This window comes from Pseudophryne corroboree, assembly GCF_028390025.1.
Source record: "Pseudophryne corroboree isolate aPseCor3 chromosome 3 unlocalized genomic scaffold, aPseCor3.hap2 SUPER_3_unloc_6, whole genome shotgun sequence".
Taxonomy (NCBI): domain Eukaryota; kingdom Metazoa; phylum Chordata; class Amphibia; order Anura; family Myobatrachidae; genus Pseudophryne; species Pseudophryne corroboree.
The window spans coordinates 1,765,560-1,787,667 of record NW_026967552.1 but is presented as its reverse complement, the minus strand read 5'-3'; the positions used below and the strand labels follow the sequence as shown (position 1 = coordinate 1,787,667).

At 47.1% G+C, this 22,108-nt stretch overlaps 2 protein-coding genes across 2 annotated transcripts in view; one reads left to right on the top strand and one right to left on the bottom strand.

Moving 5' to 3' along the window:
• Positions 1–22,108, bottom strand: part of LOC134984503 (zinc finger protein 585A-like) — a 593,603-nt gene that overhangs the window by 382,567 nt on the left and 188,928 nt on the right. The gene's annotated exons all lie outside the window — the stretch shown is intronic.
• Positions 1–22,108, top strand: part of LOC134984506 (zinc finger protein 271-like) — a 185,336-nt gene that overhangs the window by 24,000 nt on the left and 139,228 nt on the right. The window contains exon 5 of the mRNA XM_063950076.1: positions 2,632–3,031. Within this exon, the coding sequence (XP_063806146.1) occupies positions 2,632–3,031 (400 nt within the window). The remainder of the gene's footprint in view (positions 1–2,631; positions 3,032–22,108) is intronic.

Genomic DNA, 22,108 nt, shown 5'->3' with positions numbered 1-22,108 from the left:
CAGGAATGATCATCTCTGGTCAGGGACCTCCTGAAACCAAAACAGGTGTCGGTGCGTCACTGCACGCGATTCCTGGGAAAGATGGTAGCTTCTTACGAAGCGATTCCCTTCGGCAGGTTCCATGCGAGGATGTTCCAGTGGGATCTATTGGACAAGTGGTCCGGATCGCATCTTCAGATGCATCGGTTGCTCACCCTGTCCCCGAGGGCCAGAGTGTCTCTGCTGTGGTGGCTGCAGTGTGCTCATCTTCTCGAAGGCCGCAGATTCGGCATACAGGACTGGGTCCTGGTGACCACGGATGCAAGCCTCCGAGGTTGGGGGGCAGTCACTCAGGGAAGAAACTTCCAAGGACAATGGTCGAGTCAGGAAACTTCCCTACACATAAATATTCTGGAACTACGGGCCATTTACAATGCCCTAAGTCAAGCAGAATCCCTGCTTCAAAACCAAACGGTGCTGATTAAGTCAGACAACATCACGGCAGTCGCCCATGTAAATCGACAGGGCGGCACAAGAAGCAGGATGGCAATGGCAGAAGCCACAAGGATTCTTTGATGGGTGGAGAATCACGTGATAGCACTGTCAGCAGTGTTCATTCCGGGAGTGGACAACTGGGAAGCAGACTTCCTCAGCAGACACAACCTCCACCCGGGAGAGTGGGGACTTCATCCAGAAGTCTTCAAGCTGATTGTACACCGGTGGGAACGACCACAGGTGGACATGATGGCATCCCGCATCAACAAAAAGCTAAAAAGATATTGCACCAGGTCAATGGACCCTAAGGCGATAGCTGTGGGGACGCTCTGGTGACACCGTGGGTGTACCAGTCGGTTTATGTGTTCCCTCCTCTTCCTCTCATACCCAAGGTACTTAGGATAGTAAGAAAGAGAAGAGTAAGGACAATACTCATCGTTCCGGATTGGCCAAAAAGAACTTGGTACCCAGAACTACAAGAAATGATCTCAGAGGACCCATGGCCTCTGCCCCTCAGACAGGACCTGATACAGCAGGGGCCCTGTCTGTTCCAAGACTTACCGCGGCTGCGTTTGACGGCATGGCGGTTGAACGCCGGATCCTAGCGGAGAAGTGCATTCCAGATGAAGTCATTCCTACGCTGATAAAAGCTAGGAAGGATGTGACAGCAAAACATTATCATCGCATATGGCGAAAATATGATGCTTGGTGTGAGGCCAGGAGGGCCCCAATGGAAGAATTCCAGCTGGGTCGATTTCTGCACTTCCTACAGGCAGGAGTGACTATGGGCCTAAAATTGGGATCCATAAAAGTCCAGATTGCAGCCCTGTCTATTTTCTTTCAGAAAGAACTGGCTTCACTGCCTGAAGTTCAGACGTTTGTTAAGGGAGTGCTGCATATTCAGCCTCCTTTTGTGCCTCCAGTGGCACCTTGGGATCTCAACGTGGTGTTGGATTTCCTAAAATCACATTGGTTTGAGCCACTTAAGACCGTGGAGTTAAAATATCTCACGTGGAGGGTGGCCATGCTGTTGGCCTTGGCTTCGGCCAGGCGTGTATCAGAATTGGCGGCTTTGTCATGTAAAAGCCCTTATCTGATTTTCCATATGGATAGGGCAGAATTGAGGACTCGTCCCCAGTTTCTCCCTAAGGTGGTCCCAGCTTTTCACTTGAACCAACCTATTGTAGTGCCTGCGGCTACTAAGGACTTGGAGGATTCCAAGTTACTGGACGTAGTCAGGGCCCTGAAAATCTATGTTCCCAGGACAGCTAGAGTCAGAAAGACTGAGTCGCTGTTTATCCTGCGTGCACCCAACAAGCTGGGTGCTCCTGCTTTGAAGCAGACTATTGCTCGCTGGATCTGTAATACAATTCAACTTGCACATACCGCGGCTGGACTGCCGCATCCTAAATCTGTAAAAGCCCATTCCACAAGGAAGGTGGGCTCTTCTTGGGCGGCTGCCCGAGGGGTCTCGGCTTTACAACTTTGCCGAGCTGCTACTTGGTCGGATTCAAACACGTTTGCAAAATTCTACTAGTTTGATACCCTGGCTGAGGAGGACCTTGTGTTTGCTCATTCGGTGCTGCAGAGTCATCCGCACTCTCCCGCCGTTTGGGAGCTTTGGTATAATCCCCATGGTCCTTACGGAGTACCCAGCATCCACTAGGACATCAGAGAAATTAAGAATTTACTCACCGGTAATTCTATTTCTCGTAGTCCGTAGTGGATGCTGGGAGCCCGTCCCAAGTGCGGACTCTCTGCAATACATGTATATAGTTATTGCATAACTAAAGGGTTATTGTTTTGAGCCATCTGTTACTGAGGCTCATTATTGTTTCATACTGTTAACTGGGTATAGTTATCACAAGTTGTACGGTGTGATTGGTGTGGCTGGTATGAGTCTTACCCTGGATTCCAAATCCTTTCCTAGTAATGTCAGCTCTTCCGGGCACAGTTTCCCTAACTGAGGTCTGGAGGAGGGACATAGAGGGAGGAGCCAGTGCACACCAGACATAGTACCTAATCTTTTTTTTAAGAGTAGCCAGTCTCCTGCGGAGCCCGTCTATACCCCATGGTCCTTACGGAGTACCCAGCATCCACTACGGACTACGAGAAATAGAATTACCGGTGAGTAAATTCTTATTTTTTGTTTTTTAGGTACAAAGTCTGCCTAATATTAAAACAGAAGATATAAAGGGAGAGGAAGAGACATATATGACTGATATAAAGACAGAAGATATAGAGGGAGAAGAAGAGACGTATGTGACTGATATAAAGGCAGAAGATACAGAGGGAGAAGAAGAGACGTATGTGACTGATATAAAGGCAGAAGATATAGAGGGAGAAGACGAGACGTATGTGACTGATATAAAAGCAGAAGATATAGAGGGAGAAGAAGAGACGTATGTGACTGATATAAAAGCAGAAGATATAGAGGGAGAAGAAGAGACGTATGTGACTGATATAAAGCTAGAAGATATAGAGGGAGAAGAAGAGACGTATGTTAGGGGTGATCAGCAGTGTAAGGAGGAGGAGATCCCTACAGATATCAGCACAGGTGAGTAATAAACACTTATTACAGAAGTCACATATTCTCATTGCTCAGTCACTACAGCAATCTCTTATTCTACACCCTCCTCCGCCATCAGCCCTGTTCTCAGTTGGGTGTTTCTAACACAAGGCTACCCATGACAAATATCACATGGAGAGTTATTACACACAAGACTATAATGTTATTAAAAGTAGCAAGCAGAAGTTTATTATTAGTGATTATATATAAATGTGTATGTATGTATATAATATAATTAGTATTGTTTTTTGTGGATTGCCTAATTTATATGCATTTTGTTAGATGATGCAGGTATGAAATATTTCCTGCTATACAGTAGACCTGAGCTCACCAAATGCAATTTGTATAAAATGAAATTTGAATCTAGAACTTCAAGTAAAACAGAGTAAAATCTTATCACTAGTACATATCTGTATAATCATAAGACAACGTTTTGCACTTGTTGTCACCCTTGCATGGGCGGGCTTGTTCTTATCCACTCCAATTCACTCTAAATCCAAATTGCGTGTCACCCAACGCGTTTTGTCAATAGTGACTTCTTCAGGGGTGTTTTCTGTTAAAGGCTTTATCCTCAAATATCAATTGTGTAGACTTGAAATAATTGTGTAACCTTCAGACGGTAATTGTGGACTTGTTCATGATGAACACATTCCTAATTACTTGTGAATAATAGTTCCTGCTCTGTGCAGTTCTGAGGTTATGACTTTAGGGAATGTAATGGTCAGATCCAATATTGCTCAATCTAAGGTCTCCCAGTAGCCTTACTACATACATAAATGTGTCTTGCACTCACTCTATTAACTAACAATAATAAACAGTGGAGTTTTAGTTCATGTATTGCTCAGTGAATTTAAGCCTGCAGCCCCCGACAAGGAACCCCACTATACTGCAGGTCTTACTCTATTGCTCAAAATAATTACCATAAAAACAGCTATCACATTAGTGTTAAACTTTAGGTTTGCTCTCAGCGGCGGAACAGTGGCCGAAAGGCTTGGATTGGTTTTAAGAGCACCAGTCTGACATGCCACCACATCTCACGTGGCCCTCCAATTCACCAGATCTGGGACTGTGGGACTGCTTGGCTGGGTCCGGCATTGTACTGTTGGTGCAGTTCCTGATGCATTTGGAATGATTGGTGGTTGCTAGGGGTCCTAAATGCCTGTGGTCCCGATTTGTCATGATCTACTTCGCCCACTATTCCCCCGCTGAGATTCTTGGTGTCCATGCTTCTTCCACTGTAGATGGATACTACTCACTGTCTACAAGGGATCACCAACAAACAAATGCTGGTCTCGACCAAAACCAGTTGCTCCCTTTTGCCAGTTGCATCACGTGCACGACCCATGGTTCCATCTGAAAAAGAAACCTGAAGAAAATATTAAAGAATCAATAGCCGGTGCCCTCCAAACCAGGCTGCATCAGTTGGTGCAACGTAATGTAGAATCCATACAAGGCGGCACTCAGAATAAATAGACCAGGCAGGTTTAGTGTACCAACGTTTCAATGCTCTATTCGCGGCATTTTCATCAGGGTGCAGAACACAAGAGACATACAACCACTCTCCTAATATACCCGGTGGAACTGTCCATGTTGCTATCTTTCGCACACTCCAGCGCACCAAAGTGACGTCATCCAACACGCTACGTCCAGGGACATGGAGAGAACCTTGTCCACGTGACCTATAGTAACCAATGAGGACAAAAGTATCAAGTAACCTGCCAACAAAACAGTGTAACAACACCGATCAAATTCTATCCTCTTAAATATATATATCTTTCTCTGGCAGGGTCCACAGATTATCCACAGGATAACATTGGGATATGATGACGTGACAGCAGATTTGCAAAAAACGGTCAAAGCATTCGGCCTCCCAGCATGCAACGGGCCTGTCCATATATCCCCGCTTCCTGGCTCAGGCAAATCAGTTTTTTGTTTGGTGCAGCAGGAGCCGGACCATGGTCAGAGGGCTGCTGTTTTTTTTAGCAGCCATTAGTTTTCTTATTTTATTTTATAGTATTACTATTTTTTTTTTTTTGTGATCTTTCTATAAAGCATCTTATACGCACCTTAGAGTCGCTCCAACAACTCCCGACCGGGTCGCGACAACTCTTACCAACGTGTACAGTGAGGCAGGCACAGGTTGTGGTGAACCTTCATGGGCTACTTTGCACAGACATTATCCAATGTAGCTAAGCAGTTTATACCAGCTCCTATACCAGTGATAGGTTTCGCTATTAACCCTTACATGCAACATTCAGTCTGAGGTTTATACACCTAGGGAATTGTCAGCCTCTCAAAAAAGCAGGCTGAAAGGCTGGTGGTAAGTAAATCACATAGACATGATACAACATCTTCACAGTCTACACATGTTTTAGATGAGGATTCATTGGGGGATGAGGACTCATTGCACTTCGGAAGGTCTCAGCTCAGTGGACATACCTGAGCTTATTAGTTCTATGTAAGCCATTCTATCCTTAGAAGAGGCAGCAGAGCCTGTGTGAAAAACTATAAAAACTAAGGCAACTGTGTTTAAACATCCCAAAACAGCTGATGGAAATTTTGGGTTTACGCCCAGTAGGAAGTTAGAATTCCAAGAAATGGAATTCCAATTATCCTCGTCCAGCTGGGGACTGTTTAAAAAAAAGGGAGGTGGCTCCCAAAGTAGATTCGCAAGTCTTAGATTGGTGTGAAAATCTACATTACTTTTGTTTTCAACATCAATAAATTATGTCACGGGGTGTGTGGCCTGACTGGAAAGGCAGCAGGAAGCAAGATAAAGGAACTCCTGCTTGTATAGGTCCTTTCTGCCATTTACAGCTGTCCTACGGGCTCTTTCGGGCCCTTCTTGTCCCTCTTTGTGTTTTGACACCCTGGTGTGAAGGTTGCAGAGCCGGGGAGCCATTCATTTGGCTTTTGCAGGTTGCGGCCTACACCCGGATCTGAAGCTGCGGACTGAAGTTGTGCAGTGATCCCACCGCGGACCGGACCTCAACGAGGTAGCACTGCTACTCACTGAGGGCTGTGCGCCCTGTCCACTCTTGTGCCTAGCCGTGCTGTAGGAGTCATGTGGAGAGGTTGACTGGGAATCATCTGTAACCGCTGCTGGAGACATGGAGTGGAGCTGCTCTCCCGGCATCTGATGCGGGATTGGTGGTCTCAGCAGAGACGCGTCAGGTTAGTTAGCTCACCCGCCCACAGCCTGCCTTCTACTTTCCGGCTGTTGAAGCCTAGACTCGTGGCAACGGGTAATACACAGAGTGCTTGCCTGTCATCACTCAAGCAGTGTTCCAGCATCTCCACCTCTCCTCCTAACCCATGGTGCTATGGAGGAATCTAGCGGAGCTGTGAAATGTAGAGGACATACACGTGGGATTCCTATGCAGCCAGATACGCTACCCTGTGCCACTGCATCCTATTACCCTCTCCTCTCCTGTCTTATTACTGACCTGGTTCACCCGCCATAGCCGACCATTTTTTTTTCTGATTTGGGCTTCCCTGCCAGAAGTGGCCATCTTGAAAACTGGCAATATAGCCACATGCCCTCCTGAAACCAGACGCTTCTCTGGGAGCTACAGACACTGCCAGCCCATGATTAGTGCCCTTCACTACAGCCTCAGTGATTTCCTGCAAGGACTTCTGCCACTGCGGCCCTACCTGGGCAGTAATTGGTCTGAACTGCTTTTATTATTATTATTGCCTGGCTCCCACTCCTGCTCTGTCAACTCCTTCTAGTGGCAGACTGTGCTGACTACATCCTCCATACTGTTTGACAGCTGCTGGGGTTTTTTCGCCTCCTGCTCCCCTCAATCCCAGCAAGATCCAATTAGAGCTCTTGGGGCATCAGTATAGCTATGGCGTAACAGTCCATGTGTCCAGGACAGTAGCAAGCTCCAGTTTCTGACTCCTATAAATTACTTTACTGCTCAAGGATGGCATCTTCTTGCTATTACCCATAAACAACTGACCTCACGATGTTTCTGTAACCGATGGCCACTGGGGGTCTATGCTCACTGATGTCTCCCTATTTCCACACTTCAATACTTCTGCTATGTCGCTACTGGCCTCCTGACCTTGTTCTCTAATCTCCGTAATGTTATGCTGAAGAATGGGCAGAACTCGAAAATGATCTCATAAGAAAGCTAAACCTCGTCCTCAACAGGAAACCACTCAAACTGACTTGAGACCTTTTCTTCTTCCTAATCAACTAACATTGAGCCCCAGTCCTGATCAATCAGAATCTTCTCCCATTCCGTCTTCTCCTCCAAGTCCTTCCATGATGGCTTAAACCCATTGCTTAAACTCGTTGTTTAAACCCATGGCAAGCCAGGTGGGCTCTCTTCTTCTCTCGGTTCTCCTTCAAACTCTTTAACCGCCCAGGAACCTTAAATCGAAGAGCAGATGCACTTTCTCATTCTTTTCAAATGGATGATTCACTCAACTCCACTGAGAAACAATTTATTCTGAATCTGGCTTCATTTGCTTCAAGTCCTACTGTTCCTCTACCTCCTCCGGGGAGAACTTTTGTAGCATAAAAATTTTGCAGGAAATTGCTTACGTGGGCTCATTCTTCATCTTTCATGGGTCATGCCGGTAGTCTTAAGACTCTCAAGTTCATTCAGCAATTCTTCTGGTGGCCTCATCTTAAAATGGATGTCTTTGAATTTGTAGCAGCCTGTTCCAAGTGTGTTCAACATAAAAGTTCACGAACATCTCCCTCGGGTCTTATTCATCCACTTCCACCACCTCAAAAGCCTTGGACTCACATCTCTATGGATTTCATAACCGATTTGCCAGTCTCCAGAGGGCACAACACCATTTGGGTCATTGTGGAATGCTTTTCGAAGATGGCTTACTTCATACCCCTCACCGGTCTTCCCTTTGCTCCTCAGCTATCCAAATTGTTTTTCTCATAGAATTTTCATTTGCATGGCCTTCCACAGGAACTAGTTTCTGATCAGGGTCCTCAATTCGTCGCCAAGTTCTGGAAAGCTCTCAGCTCTGTCCTAGAAATCAAGTTGAACTTCTCTACAGCCTACCATCCCCAGACTGACGGAGAGACTGAAAGAGTCAACCAAGATCTGGAAACTTTCTTACGGATGTTCATGTCCCCTGCTCAAGAAGACTGGATGGATTTCCTCCCATTTCCTGAGTTTGCATACAATAACCTATATAGTTCTTCTACCAAATCCACTCCTTTCTCAATTAACTATAGTTTTCATCCACGAGTTCCTTCCTCTCCCACCTCTTGAGGTTCCTGCTGCTGAATCCGCTTTTCGTCAGTTCACGAAGATTTGGAGACAAATTCATAAGGCGCTACTTAAGACTTCCCAGAAATAAAAGACCTATGCTGATCAGAAACGTAGGGCTGTTCCTAGTCTCAAAGTGGGAGATTGTGTTTGGATATCCACCAGAAACCTCAGACTTAAAGTTTCTACCAAAAAGCTTGCTCCAAGATTCATCGTCCGTATCCTATTAAAAGAGTGTTGAATCCTGTTTCTTACAAGGTGAAACTGCCTCCCTATTTGAAAATTCCCAATGCCTTTCACATTTCTCTGCTAAAGCCCCCTGTACTAAATCATTTTTGGGCAGCTTTCCCTTAACCTCCCAAGGTTCAAGCTGCTCAAAATGAGGAATTCGAGGTTCATAAGTTTCTTGACTTCCGCAAGAGGTATGGTCGTCTCCAGTATCTCATAGATTTGAGAGGATATGGTCCGGAGGAAAGATCTTGGGTGGCTGCAGGGGATGTTCATGCTCCAAGATTGAGTTTTGGCTTTCATGCCAAGAATCCCACTAAGCAGCGTGGGTGTTCGGAGACCACCCTAAAAAGGGGGGTACTGTCAGCATCCGGAGTCTTACCACCAGTTCTGGTCCCTGCGGCCTTCCTCTTAGCTTCCTGTTAGCTGGCTGGTGTCGCTGCGATGGATAGGAGCTACAGCAGCGAGGTCCTCCAGTGCGGCTGACAGGTGTCTGGAGGCCGGGTCCTGGGGAGGGGAGCATGGCAGCCGGAGGTATCTGTTACCAAGTGTCCTGTTGCTGGAGTGCTGCATCTGGGAGGCTGAGGCCAGAGGTTGTGGCTCTGTGCTGGTTCCATATGTGTCCTCTGTGCAGGGATCCACCATGTTGCAGACCAATCTAAGACAATATGTATCCCAGTTCGCGTCCAGCCAATCAGGTACAGGCTTCCCTTATAAAAAGGGGTTGATGCTTAACTATGTTGCCAGTACTTCAAGTTACTTGCTGCTGTAAGGTGCCCTGCGCTCCCAGGTTAACCCCTGGTAGCCTGGTTCTGTTGTGTCCGCCTGGTGGTCAGTTCTGTTATTGCAGTCCTTTGCTCCCAGTCCACCTGCTCTTGTGGTTTAACCACTGGGCCCTCTATCTGGTAGAGGGTCTCTGTTTGCTGATGGTGCTCACAGCGATCCTCTCTTCAGCATTGTTTAAAAATCACAAGTCATCTCTTCACTCCATGTTCTTCAGCATTATTTACAAATCACAAGTCATCTCTTCATTCAGTGTCCTTCAGCATCGTTTACGAAATCACTAACCTTTCGTCTTTCAAAATTCACTCAGACGTCTCTCCTAGTCGTTGTGTATGATTGTGGTTCCATTAAAACTGAATTCCTCTTTCTTCAGTGTATCATTCTTGGTCATTGTCCTCATTGCCTACCCCTCTACATCTTCGGGCCTAAGTCTTCAATCCATGAATAAGAACTACATTCAGCCACCTTGTGTCCTTCCTTTGCCGATAGCTGCTCCCTCTGTCAATTATCAGTCATCCGATCCCCAACTTAGGCCAAGCGTGACATGGAAGAAGGGGAATTCCTGGTTTCTCTGGATATTAAGGATGCGTATCTTCACATCCCAATATGACCGTTTCTTCAGGCTTACCTCAAGTTTGCACTGCAGGACAGTCACTACCAGGTTCAGGCCTTGCCTTTTGGTCTCTCATCGGCACTGATGGTGTTATCAGGGGTGATGGCAGAGATGTTGCTACAACTCCGCAAGCAGGAAGTGAACATCGTTCCATACTTGGACGATCTCCTCATAATGGCTATATTCAGAGCACAGTTGATGGAAAAGATCAGCCTTCCAACACAACTACTCACGGATCATGGGTGGGTTTTCATTCTGCAGAAATCCCACCTAGAACCTACGCAGAGGCTTCAGTTCCTGGTAATGATACTGGACACGGTGTCTCAGAATGTGTTCCTTCCTATGGACAAGGCAAAGATAATTCAGACAATGGTACGTTCCATTTTGAAGCTGAAGAAAATCTCGGTACATCTTTGCATACGCTTACTGGGAAAGATGATGGTCTCCTACAAAGCAATTCGGTACAGAAAATTTCATGCATGACCATTCCAGCTGGATCTGCTGGACAAATGGTCTGGGTCACATCTGCACATGCGCCAGATGATGTGCCTTTCACCAAACTCCAGGATTTCCCTTTTATGGTGGTTGCTGATCTCCCTCCTGGAGGGTTGACACTTCGGAATTCAACATTGGATTCTGTTGACAACGGATGCAAGCCTCCATGGTTGGGGCGAAGTAAACCTAGGGGCTCGGTTCCAGTGAAGGTGGTCTGATCAAGAGGCTTCCCTTCTGATAAATGTTTTGGAACTCAGGGCGATTTACAATGACCTGCTGACCTCTTTTATATCCTTCTGTATCAGGCCATACAGGTATGGTCGGAAAACCCACCAACTGTGGCGTACATAAACCAACAAGGAGGTCCAAACAGCAGAGCTACAATGAGGGAGGTGTCACAGATACTCCTCTGGGTGGAGCGGAATCCCAAGGCCATTTCCGCCATATTAATTCCGGGAGTAGACAATTGGGGAGCAGACTTCCTCAGTAGACATGATCTGCACCTGGGGGAATGGGGTCTCTACCCGCAGGTGTTTCAGCAGATATTTCATCGCTGGGGCTACCCGCAAATCGACTTGTTGGTTTCTCAGCTCACTAAGAAGCTTCTGCGTTACTTTTCTTGGAGGAGGGATCCACAGGCCGTAGCAGTGGACGCTCTGGCGACACCGTGGATTTACCGGTTGGTGTACTTGTTCCCTCCAGTTCCTCTAATTCCAAAAGTTCTCAAAGGACTTAAAGGGACAGGGTTCAGACAATTCTGATTGCCCGAGACTGGCCCAGCAGGGCCTGGTATGTAGACATTCTAGCCTTATTACTCATTGGCCCGTAAAGAAATTCCGGACAAGGTTATCTCGACTATGCTGAAAGCCGGCCAGATGGACACATCGAAACATTACCATCGCATATGGAAGAATTTTCTCTTGGTGTGAGGGTCAACAGCATTCTGCTGTGGATTTTCATCTGGGACATTTCTTGCACTTCCTGCAGGCTGTTGTGGATGTGGGCCTACGTTTAGGCTCCATAAAAGTTCAAATCTCAGCCATGTCTTTTTCTTCCAGGGAACAATTGGCTGTTCTCCCAGTGGTCCAGATGTTCTTGACAGGTGTCCTTCATATTCGACCACCCCTTGTGCCTCCCACAGCGCCATGCGTTCTCAATTTGGTTCTGGCCTTTCTCCAATCAGTTTCATTGAACCTTTCCACAAGGTGGACATGGAGTATTTGACATGGCAGGCTATCATGTTGTTGGCCTTGGCCTCAGTGAAGTGTGTTTTGGAATTAGGGGCCTTATCCTGTAAGAGTCCTTCTCTGGTGTTTCATGAGGATAGAGCGGTGCTTAAAACTCGCTAGACATTCTTGCCTAAGGTGGTGTCAGCATTTCATATCAATTGGCCGATGGTGGTTCTGGTTATCACTGGCACGTCTGTTACACCAATGTCCTTGGACGTGGTTCGAGCTTTGGAGATTTATGTCAAGAGGCCAGCTCGTCTCAGAAAATCAGACTCACTTTTTGTTCTCTATAAATCTTCAAAGATTGGTTGTCCTGCTTTGAAGCAGTCTATTGCATGTTGGAGCAGGCTTACAATCCAACAGGCTCACTCTTTGGCGGCTTTGCCACTGCCAAGGTCTGTTCAGGCCCACTGCACACGGTCAGTGGGTTCTTCCTAGGTGGCTGCCCGGGGTGTCTCAGCTTTGCAGTTATGCTGGGCAGCTACTTGGTTGGGTTTGAACATGCTGTAAAGTTTTAAAGGTTTAACACCTTGGCTACTGAGGGCCTTAAGTTTGGTCGATCAGTTTTGATGGGGTCTCAGCACTCTCCCACCCGGTTTGGAGTTTTGGAACATCCCCATAGTACTAAGATCATCACAGTATCCCCTTGGACATTAGAGAAAATAGGATTTTAATAACTACCGGTAAATCCTTTTCTCGTCCATAGGGGATACTGGGCGCCCGCCTCTGTGCTTTCATATTTTCCAGCAAGCGTTGTTCTTATGTGTTGTAGTTTGGGTCTGCTTTTGCTGTCCCTATTTTCAAGTTGTGGTTCGTGTTGCTATCCTCTTGTTATGTTGTGTGCTGGTTTGTTCTCTCAACACTTTTTTTTTTTTTCAATCATGTAAAAAAAAATTGAAAGGGAGAATCATACGGAACAGCGAATGGTGAAATAACGGTGACACAATCAGTATACCTGTGGCTAGGAAGCCAATATTAGTACATACATAACACATTTCTCAGAAAAAAAGTGAAAAAGACAGTAGAGGGATAAGACTAAATATCACAATAATGTTACATCTGGATATTGTGAGTGGGAATATTAGGACAGTTTTAGAGAAAAGAGAGACATAGCTTCGGGAAGAAGCTCGAGCTTGCAAAGTTACGAGCTGAGGTAGAAGCGATAGACATGTGGAAATGTAGGAAGGTCAAGCTGATGGGAAGAGGAGAACTAGAGAGAGAAATCAAGAGGTGGAGAAAGAGGAAGAAGATAAAGAAGAGGTCCTCCCCTGGATTGGGGGTCCATTAAGTGTGGAGGAAATGAGAGATGGAAAGAAGAAGAGAGGAAGGGAAGGGAAAAAAAAGAGGGGGAGGGGAAAAAGTTGTAGATTGGAATTCGTTTTTAGTACAATCCAGGAAGGGGGTGGTCATGATATCGGTACCAAGGGAGCCAGGTGGAGTGGAATTTTTGTATTGTGTTGTGTTGGAGGCTAGTAATATATTCCATGTTTGCGACGAACCAAATTCTGTTAATTAGTGCCTGACAATTGGGCGCTCCGGGGCTCTTCCAATTACGCGCTATTTGATATTTAGCTGCGCAAGAGATGAAGAGGATCACTCTTTTCGAATCCTTAGAAATAGCGTCGGGCGGAGTGCAGAGAATAAGGTTAGCGGGTGAGAGAGGTGTGGGCAAATCAATTAGTTAAGACGATAGCATGCGGACCATCGCCCTATACTTAGCGATTACCAGGCAGGTCCACCAGATGTGGTAAAAGGTGCCCACATGGCCACAGTTCCTCCAGCAAAGGTCGGAGGTATCCGGATAAATTCTGTGTAGCCGATCAGGTACCAAGTACCATCTCGTATATATTTTGTATGAGTTTTTGCGAATTGCTACACTGATTGAGCATTGTGAGATTGCGGAACGAATTGCGCTACACCCCTCCGTGCAGTTCAAGAGGGAGATAGTCAGGGATGAGGATGGATTTGTAGAGAAGAGAAATAGCGCCCCTATCAGTTGAGTTATATATGCAGAATCTCTCAAGAGGGGAGGGAACCGGCAATGGAAATGGTAGACGAAGAGAAGAAATAAAGTGACGGATTTGAAGATATTGGTAAAACAGAGAGTTGGGAAGATTATATGTGTTTTGTAAATCAGAAAATGATCTAATGGCGTGTGTCCCTGTGAAGTGGTGAATTCTGGTGACGCCTGCAGAAAGCCAAGGGCGGGCCATTTGGTGGGAGAGCCCCGGAGGAAATGCTGAGTTATACCAGATGGGGGTCAAAGGGGAAGGATGGGTGGATAGTTTTAGTTTTTTGTTCAAATTCTGCCAATTGCTAAGTGTCAAATCTATATGAGACTGACGGGATTCCCAGGAGATCACTTTCCAAATCAACCCACCGTTTAGTGTGTTGTGGAGCATGCCAGGCGATCATTTGGCTCAACCTAGTTGCATCGTAATATCGCTGGAGGATGGGGAGTCTTAGACCGCCATTCCGAGAATGTTTAACTAGAATATCTCACCGTATTCTGGGTTTTTTATGATTCCAAATACATTTACATATGGAAGATTGGAGGGTAGCAAGAGTCTGGTGAGGGATCGAGATTGGAAGCGTCTAGGAGTTTGGGAAGGGCGTTAATTTTTATTGCGTTGATACATCCGACCCAAGAGAGTAAGTAGGATTCCCATTGGTGGATATCCTTAGAAATAGAAGCTATTAGCGGGGGATAGTTAGCTCGGTAGAGGGAACTGTAGGATTTAGTGATGGAAACCCCAAGATATTTAAGCGAGTGGTCGGGGTGTATGAGTGAGGGGAGATTAGGGTTGAGTCTATTGGCCAACACTTTAGTGAAGATTTTCAAGTCAGAGATCAGAAGTGACATAGGCCGGAAGTTAGAGATAAGCTGGGAGTCTTTATCAGGTTTTAGGATCACTGTAATAACAGCCTTGGTTGTGTGGAAGTGGAAGGGGGACCCGTCTAGTATAAGATTAAATACTGTTGTGAGGTGAGGAAGTAGCGCGGACTGAAAAGTTTTGTAGGACATCGGGAAGCCATCTGGGCCTGGGGCTTTGGACGGCTTCTGAGATTTGATAGCAAGGTCGATTTCCTCAGGGGCAATAGGTTTATCGAGGTCCGAAGAGGTATTTGAGTCGATGCAAGGTAGGTCAGAGGACGTTAAATAGTCGGGGATCGTTGAATGAGTCTGCGTTAAAGAAGGTGAGGGGACAGGTAAATTGTAAAGCCGCTCGTAGTAAGTCTTGAAAAGAGAATTAATAGACGCTGGATTGTACTGGAGGTAGCCTCTGTAGTTCCTAATGGCCAGAATGGCAGTGTGTGCCTTCCGGGCTCTCAGTCTGCTAGCCAATAGCGTATCAGCTTTATTGCTTTTTTTGTAGAATTTTTGTCTTAGCCAGCGGAGTAAGCACTCAGTTTTTACGGCCAGCAAGGTGTTCAGAGCTGCCCTGGCAGATGTGAGTTGTGTGTAGAGAGAGCATGAGGGCCTTTGCTTGTGTAGGGATTTTAGTATGTGTATCTCGTCTGAAAGGGACGATATTTTCTGCTAGTGTTCCCTGTTCCTATGTGACACGTAGCTGATAATGTGGCCTCTGATACCGGCCTTGTGAGCTTCACAGACCAATGGGGTACAGGAGGAGTCAGTAATATTCAAGGAAAAATAGTCAGCAATGGCTTGATTCATTTTGTCTTGAAACTTAGGGATTTTCAAGAGTGTCTCATTCAATCGCCAATTGGGGCGGGTTGTCGGGGTGTCGAGAATGTCAAAGGTGGCTCTGATGATAGAATGGTCAGACCAGGGGTTGGTGACAATAGAGGAATCCATTATGTGTTTAGAGACTAACGTGCCGCAGAAAAAGAGATCGATTCGGGAGTATGATTGGTGCGGGATCGAGAAGAAGGTGTAGTCTTTAGCTGTCGGGTTAAGGGTTAGCCAGATATCAAAGAGGCCAGATTCGCGGACATGTTGTCACAACTGAGGGCTGGCACTGGTGGTGGAAAGTCTCAGTTGTAGGGGCTGACGGATAGCTGAACTTAGGAGGTGAGATGAAACTCCTGGACATGCAGAGCAGCTGGATCACCAAAGCCGGAAGGCGTGACCACGACAACTGGAAATAACTTTTAAGACAGTGGTTATTTGTAGAAGGTATAAGACCGTTCTTGAGAGTCTCTGAGTCTTGCCAGATGAGAAGACACAGGGCGATCGGGCACAGGTCACATTAGATGTAATAACGTTTATAGAGAAGGAACCAAAATTGGACAGTGAGTTACCCTTGTTAGTGGGAAGGAGAGAAATATTCACAATTTTCTCCTATTATATGCTGTCCTAGTTGGTGGTGCGCCCAGAGCCAGAAAGTACACAGACTTGCAATGGGAGGGAAAGATGGCTCTTGTGTAATATACATTACTGAAAAATATATTTTCCTTGTACAAGAGTGCGCCCACACAAGAGCCTTCTTTCCCTCCCATTGCAAGTCTGTTGCCAGATGAGACCGGTGACCGAGGAACTTAGCTGGGAGTGCTTGTGGATGCTGGGGATCACAGATGTAGCACTGAAATGATATGTGATGTAACGAATGGTATTAGTAGCAAAGTCCTGATAGGAAATATAAACCAGGCACTGCTGGAAGCTGCTGGTGGAAGGCAGGGAAGTCAGGCTGCACCGCAAGGTGTTAAAATGGTGCTGGTCTCTGGTGAACTGAAGACTGGAACATTCACAGCAGAGGAGAGACTGGAATCACCGGAATGACAAATGAAGGACTGACAGCTTCCTGGTTGCTGGGACAGGATATTTATACCTGCTTGGAAGCAGGCATTGGTTGACAATTACCCCAGTCTCCAGCAGCACAGCAGATTGGTGGAAAGAGTAACATGTGAATACATCCAACATGGCTGCGCCCATGACAGAGTTTGAAGGGGAAAAGTACCATGTGCCAAGCTACAATGGTGGCGAAGGATGCGGTAACAGAAGGCTCCACACTCTTTCACACACACAGCGGCATAGGGATGGCAGCCGCAGTGCAGAGAGAACGTCACCTTCGGCTCCAATGTCAAAAGATCATGCGCGCGGCGGCGCTGGCCGCGGCGGGACTGAGAACACCATACTGGTAGTAAGTGACATCAATGAGAAGGCTGCTGAGCCAGCGCTGTAGAACAACAGACAAGGTAATGTAAACAATACACCACCTAGCAAGCTGAACCCTCGGCCCTGGAACGCTGAGCCAATCTCAGGAGGCACGTAACTGACAGAAAATGGTGTCTAGTTACTGGATTGTGACTCATGTTTATTTAAGGAACGCGATGAAGAATCGCTCAGTGGGTGGGACGGGCCAGAAGATTTATCTAGGTAGGCGTCTGGAACGTTGTTAAAGTCCCCCTAGTAATAAATAACCTTTTCTGACTTTCAACAATTCTTCTAAAAAAGAGTTGAAGAAAGAGGGTTGCCCAGTGTTGGGGGCATAAACAATGGCAATCGTGCATTCCAAATGTCCCAGTATGCCCGTCAAAATAATATAGCGGCCGTCGGTGTCCGTGTGAAGTGAGTGTAGTGTAAATGGGAGTTTTGAATGAGTCAAGATGGCCACCCCGTTGTGTTTCGATTGGCTTGAAGAATAAAAAGTCATTGGATAGCGTCTAGATGATAGGGTCGGGTGTAGCTGAGATTTGAAATGAGTAAACACTTCCCGCTTTAAGAGTCTGGAGAGAGCGAAACAGGGATTAACGTTTCTGAGGGGTATTGAGTCCCTTGGCATTCAGAGAGCTTAAGATATGGGGCATTTTGAAGGGTGTTTAAGAGGAGGAGTCTGGAAGAAACATGAGGGGCAGAGAGGAGGAGAGGAAGAGAGAGGAAGAAAGGCAGAGGGGGAAAAAAGGGAAAGGGGAGAGAAAGAAAACGAAGTACGGGCCCCGATCCAACATAGGAGGAAGGAAGAAAGAAGGAGGAAGGAAGAAAGAAGAAGGAGGAGGCAGATACTATGAGAGAGTATCAGGTGAGGGGAAGGGTCTGTGCAGGAGTTCCTTACAACCAGTGAGAAGGAACAGAGAGTAGGATCAATGGATCCGAAGTGGGGGAGTTCCGGGTGTCAATCGTACTCCCTCAACAGAAGGGAGAGGGCGGGAAGGTGAGGCTAAAGATTAGAAATCAACAGGATGAACTTGTGTGGTAGGCAGAAATAGTGGGGGAACAAGTCCCTCCAGTGGTGGTCTATGAGGAATAAACTTTATGGCTATGAGGGTGAAGAGCCAGTGTGTGGAAAACATGTGTTAGAGTAAAAGAGAGAAAGTGCAGAACCTAGAGGTAGTTGTAGCATTGACCGTATTACAACAACCTAAGCAACAAAGTTACTGAAGAATCCTAACCAAACATCCTGGCATATAAACATGATTATAGGTTATCCATCAATAACAATTGGGCGACATTAAGAACCGAGGGAATAGGGACAGTAAGATAAACTTAGCCTCGGGTATATGAGTAACGAAAATAGTGAAGTGTTATGAGGGAGATAAGGGGCAGATAATTAACAGAAGGCATTCAGTAATAACCAGAATGATAGTCTAAAACAGAAAAAACAATCGGTGCAGTAACTGGAACAAGATAACGAGATAAGTGGTCGCAGGATCACAGGTGTGGAAGTATTCAATCAGACCGAGAACTAGAGATCGGCCCAGGTGGGGGGTCGGAGTCCTCCAAGTGTGACAGAAAGTCCCCTCCTTTTCTCGGATCCTTGATGACGATTGTTTTGCAGTTGTAGTCGATCAGCAGCTTAAAGGGAAAACCCCAGTGGTATCGGATCCCACGTGTGCGGAGCGCGAATGTTAAATCCTTAAGTTCTCTCCGTTTAAGGATTGTTGAGGGGGCCATATCTTGAAAGAACGGCAACTTGGAGTCCTCGAACATGATATGCGGTTTGCCCCGCATCGGGAGAAGAACCAGTTCTTTATTCTTGAAGCTGAGAAAGCGCAGGATAACATCCCTAGGGGGATCGCCTTCACGAGGTCTAGGCCGGAGAGCCCTGTGAGCCCTTTCCAAGGGTAACTCCCGAGGGCCTATACTTGGCACAAGTGTGGAGAACAACCTTTGTAGATGTAAAGATATGAGACAGAGGGTAAAACTGTATTTATGGCATTTCAATCTTTATAGCGTTTAATGTACTTTTTATTCCTTCTGTTCCCATGTCTCTCTGGCTTGTGTCCCTATTACCCCATGTGTGTGTTCATCCATTAGCCTATATATTCTGTACTATAATCTTACCCATGTAAATACAGGTTGGCTGTGACCTGGCACCTAGTGCTGTCATGTATGTTATTGTAGGAGGATGCCAGTCTGTGTATGAGGTTATTACAGGTTATCATTGTTATGCCTATTGAGTCCATCCTGTGATCCTTATATGGTCACACAGGAAATACATTTGAGGACCAGGTAATGTCTCTTTGAAGCTTCTCCTCCACAGGGGACAATCAGGATTTAAACCAATTCCCCTGTCATTGTTCCTTCTGTTTACTGTCTTCTGTTCCATCCTGGTCTCTCACAGACATCACGGAGCCTGACCCAGCATGTGGTCAGCAGGGGAAGGCCAGCTGTGGGAGGGAGTAGGGAAATACCTGAGGTGGGGTCCCACCAATCAGGAACCTGCGTCTCCTCCCCAGGTGAGCGCGGCATGATGGGAATTTGGAAGGTTTTAAAAGAGGTTGCGCAGGTCAGCTCCGCATGTTAGTCGCAGGACTCTGGCTAAGGGGTGATTCTCTGCCAGGGTACCTTGTGGAACGCATCAACAGTGCTGTGTGGAGTTATATGTACTTACTACTGCAAGGACTAATCTGCTATCACTGCTGTGTGGACTCAGTGATAGTTCTGCCGTATGGACTTGTTTATCTGGAACTTCTGCACGGAATTGCTGTGGACCTAAATCCTCTACTGGGACTTACTATCTGGACTGCTACCTGTATACTGTTTCTGGGCTATATTTACTTCTGCTTTCTGTGAATTATCTACTACTGTGTGCGGTGAGAAATAAACCATCACTTTGGTTTCATCGGCTCTGTGTCTGAGTGATTAGAAGAACCCCGTATCTTCACAGTAGATATGACTCGAGAGCCGCTGGGAGAATAGACTCAGGAACATTGCGGATTCGGAAATTATTTCTACTTTCACGATTTTCCAGGTCTTCGTTTTTTGTATGCAGCTCCGATATTTCCTGGCTGAGGTGGTCGACATCCCTGACCGTTTCAATGTGATCCTTTTGGAGAATGTCCTGTCTGGATTCTAATTTGGAGGTCCTAGAGGATAGAGATGAGATATCCGATCTAATTGAGGTGACCGCTCAATCTAATTTGGACTCTAGTGATTCTTTAAAGTCCACTATAAGCAATTTCAGGGCTAAGATATCCTCTTTGGTCGATAGAGCAGGTGAGGGGGATGGATCATCTGTCTGATGAGGATAGACTAGGAGAAGGGGGGCCTGAAGGCAAGGAATGTTTGTCGCTCTTATCGTTTTTAGTGAAGTGTTGAGAGAAATCCGTTCCTGCATGTTTTCTCGTAGTCTCGGTGGACTTAGACATGGTTGCACCTCGGCAAATAGGTTGAAGCATAGACAGGTGAATAAATAGAGCTTTGGAGAGGGAGACTACAGTGAAGTAACCAGACAGCCAGAGAGAGAACCACTGGTGGGCTGAGTTATGGTGCAATCAACGGGGCATGGAGGCAGTTTTGCATTGTGGGGAGTTACGAGGCACTCCAGCATCCCCTTGTGGGGAACCACTCCCCGCAGGGCAGTCAAGACAGGCCGTGAACCACGGGAGCCTTGATGGGCAATGTGCAGTTGGCCAATACAGATCGCAGATGGGTAAAGGCAGCAACCAACATGGGCGAGATGGCCACCAACAATTGGGGGGTCCAGTCTCACACCAGGGCAGTATATAGTAGAACGGGGAGGGCTGCCGCACGCCTTCAGTCACCACTGCGGGGGGTCCGCAGAAAGCGGTGGTTTCCAATATTGCCTGATGTAGACTGTGAGCCCCCAGGTAGATTAAGTTAAGATGTTTGCTTCCAGGGGGTGGGTGGGTCGCAATCCACAGAGACTACGGTGCCCTCTGATTCTGGAGGTCCGCTCCTTATAAGCAGTGTGGGTTAGGGAAGTAGTGAGGTATGAGGGGGGGGTGAGGACTGGAATGATGGATGTCAGGACTGGGCAGCAAATGTCGAGTGAGGGCCATGAGTTAGTGGAGAGCAGGCATAGGCAATCTCCTATTGATGCCCCTTGACGGTGAGGGCTGCCGGTGGGGGTGTGAAAATAGTACATGCCGCGGTCACTCGCCGGCGTCCGGGAGAACCACTGCAGCGTGAACCACAGGCCGGGGATCAGTGCAAATGGAGCACCTGGGGCGTCTGACAGTCACCACCGCACGCCTGCGGGTCTTACCTCCCGCCAGCGGGTCCTCTGGTCCACAGTTGAACCCCTCGACAGGCAGCAGAAGGCAGGTGGAGTGCCGGGTCCTCCGTTGCGTGGAGCCGCCGCTCTGTGTCTGCGCGGCCTGGGGAGCAGCGCCGGTAGTCTTCAGAGAGGAGGGAGCCACCAGTCACAAGATGGCGGAAGTGCGCTCAAGCTGGGAGGACGAGCGATCAGCGGGATCTCAGGGTGAGAAGAGGGCTCCGTCCATGGGAGGCACAGTGGGAGTTGGGCTGGACGTCACCAAGTCACAGGTGGGATCAGGAGGGCTGGCTGAATCCTGCGGCACGTCCGCTGGGCGGATCCGGAAACTATAGGTCCCGGGCCGTAAAAGGGGAGCAGGCCGCAACCCACAGAGAGGCCTAGAGCCTCTCCCGGCTCCGCGGACACCATCCATTAGTCGGTAGAGAGGAGGGGGGTTCGAACGAGGGGGGTTGGAGCGTGACTTGGGGGACCAGGAGAGAGTGAATCCACTAAGTAGCAGGAGCCACAGAATGACACGTCAGACCTGAATGGCTGCCAGGCCACAAGACTGCATTTTATGTATATAGCTTTCTTCTACAACCCTCTCACCACTTTCTTGTCTCTTTTCCTCCTTTCAAAGTATGTCCGTCTCCTCAGGCACCGTTTTCCTAGAGTAAGTCTACAGGAGGGGCATAGAAGGGAGGAGCCAGCACACTCTGAAGAAGTTTTAAAGTGCCAGGCTCCAATGGACCCCATCTATACCCCATGGTGCTAAGACCATCCCAGTATCCCCTACGGACTACGAGAAAAGGATTTACCGATAGGTATTAAAATCCTATTTTTTTAGAATAGCAGGGTCATACTTGGTTGAAGATATCACTGCGAAGGTGTCGTTTCGAATTTGTATTGTACATTTCCTTGGGTGGAATAGACGCCTTTTGGCCAGCGTCAGCTGTGGATGAGGAAGACGAAGCAGCCTGTAGAATGCGTTCTTTAATATGAAAAAAGTAGACCCTGAGCAGAGTGTCCCTTGGTGCTTGGATAGGGGCCTGTTTTGGGAGTCTATG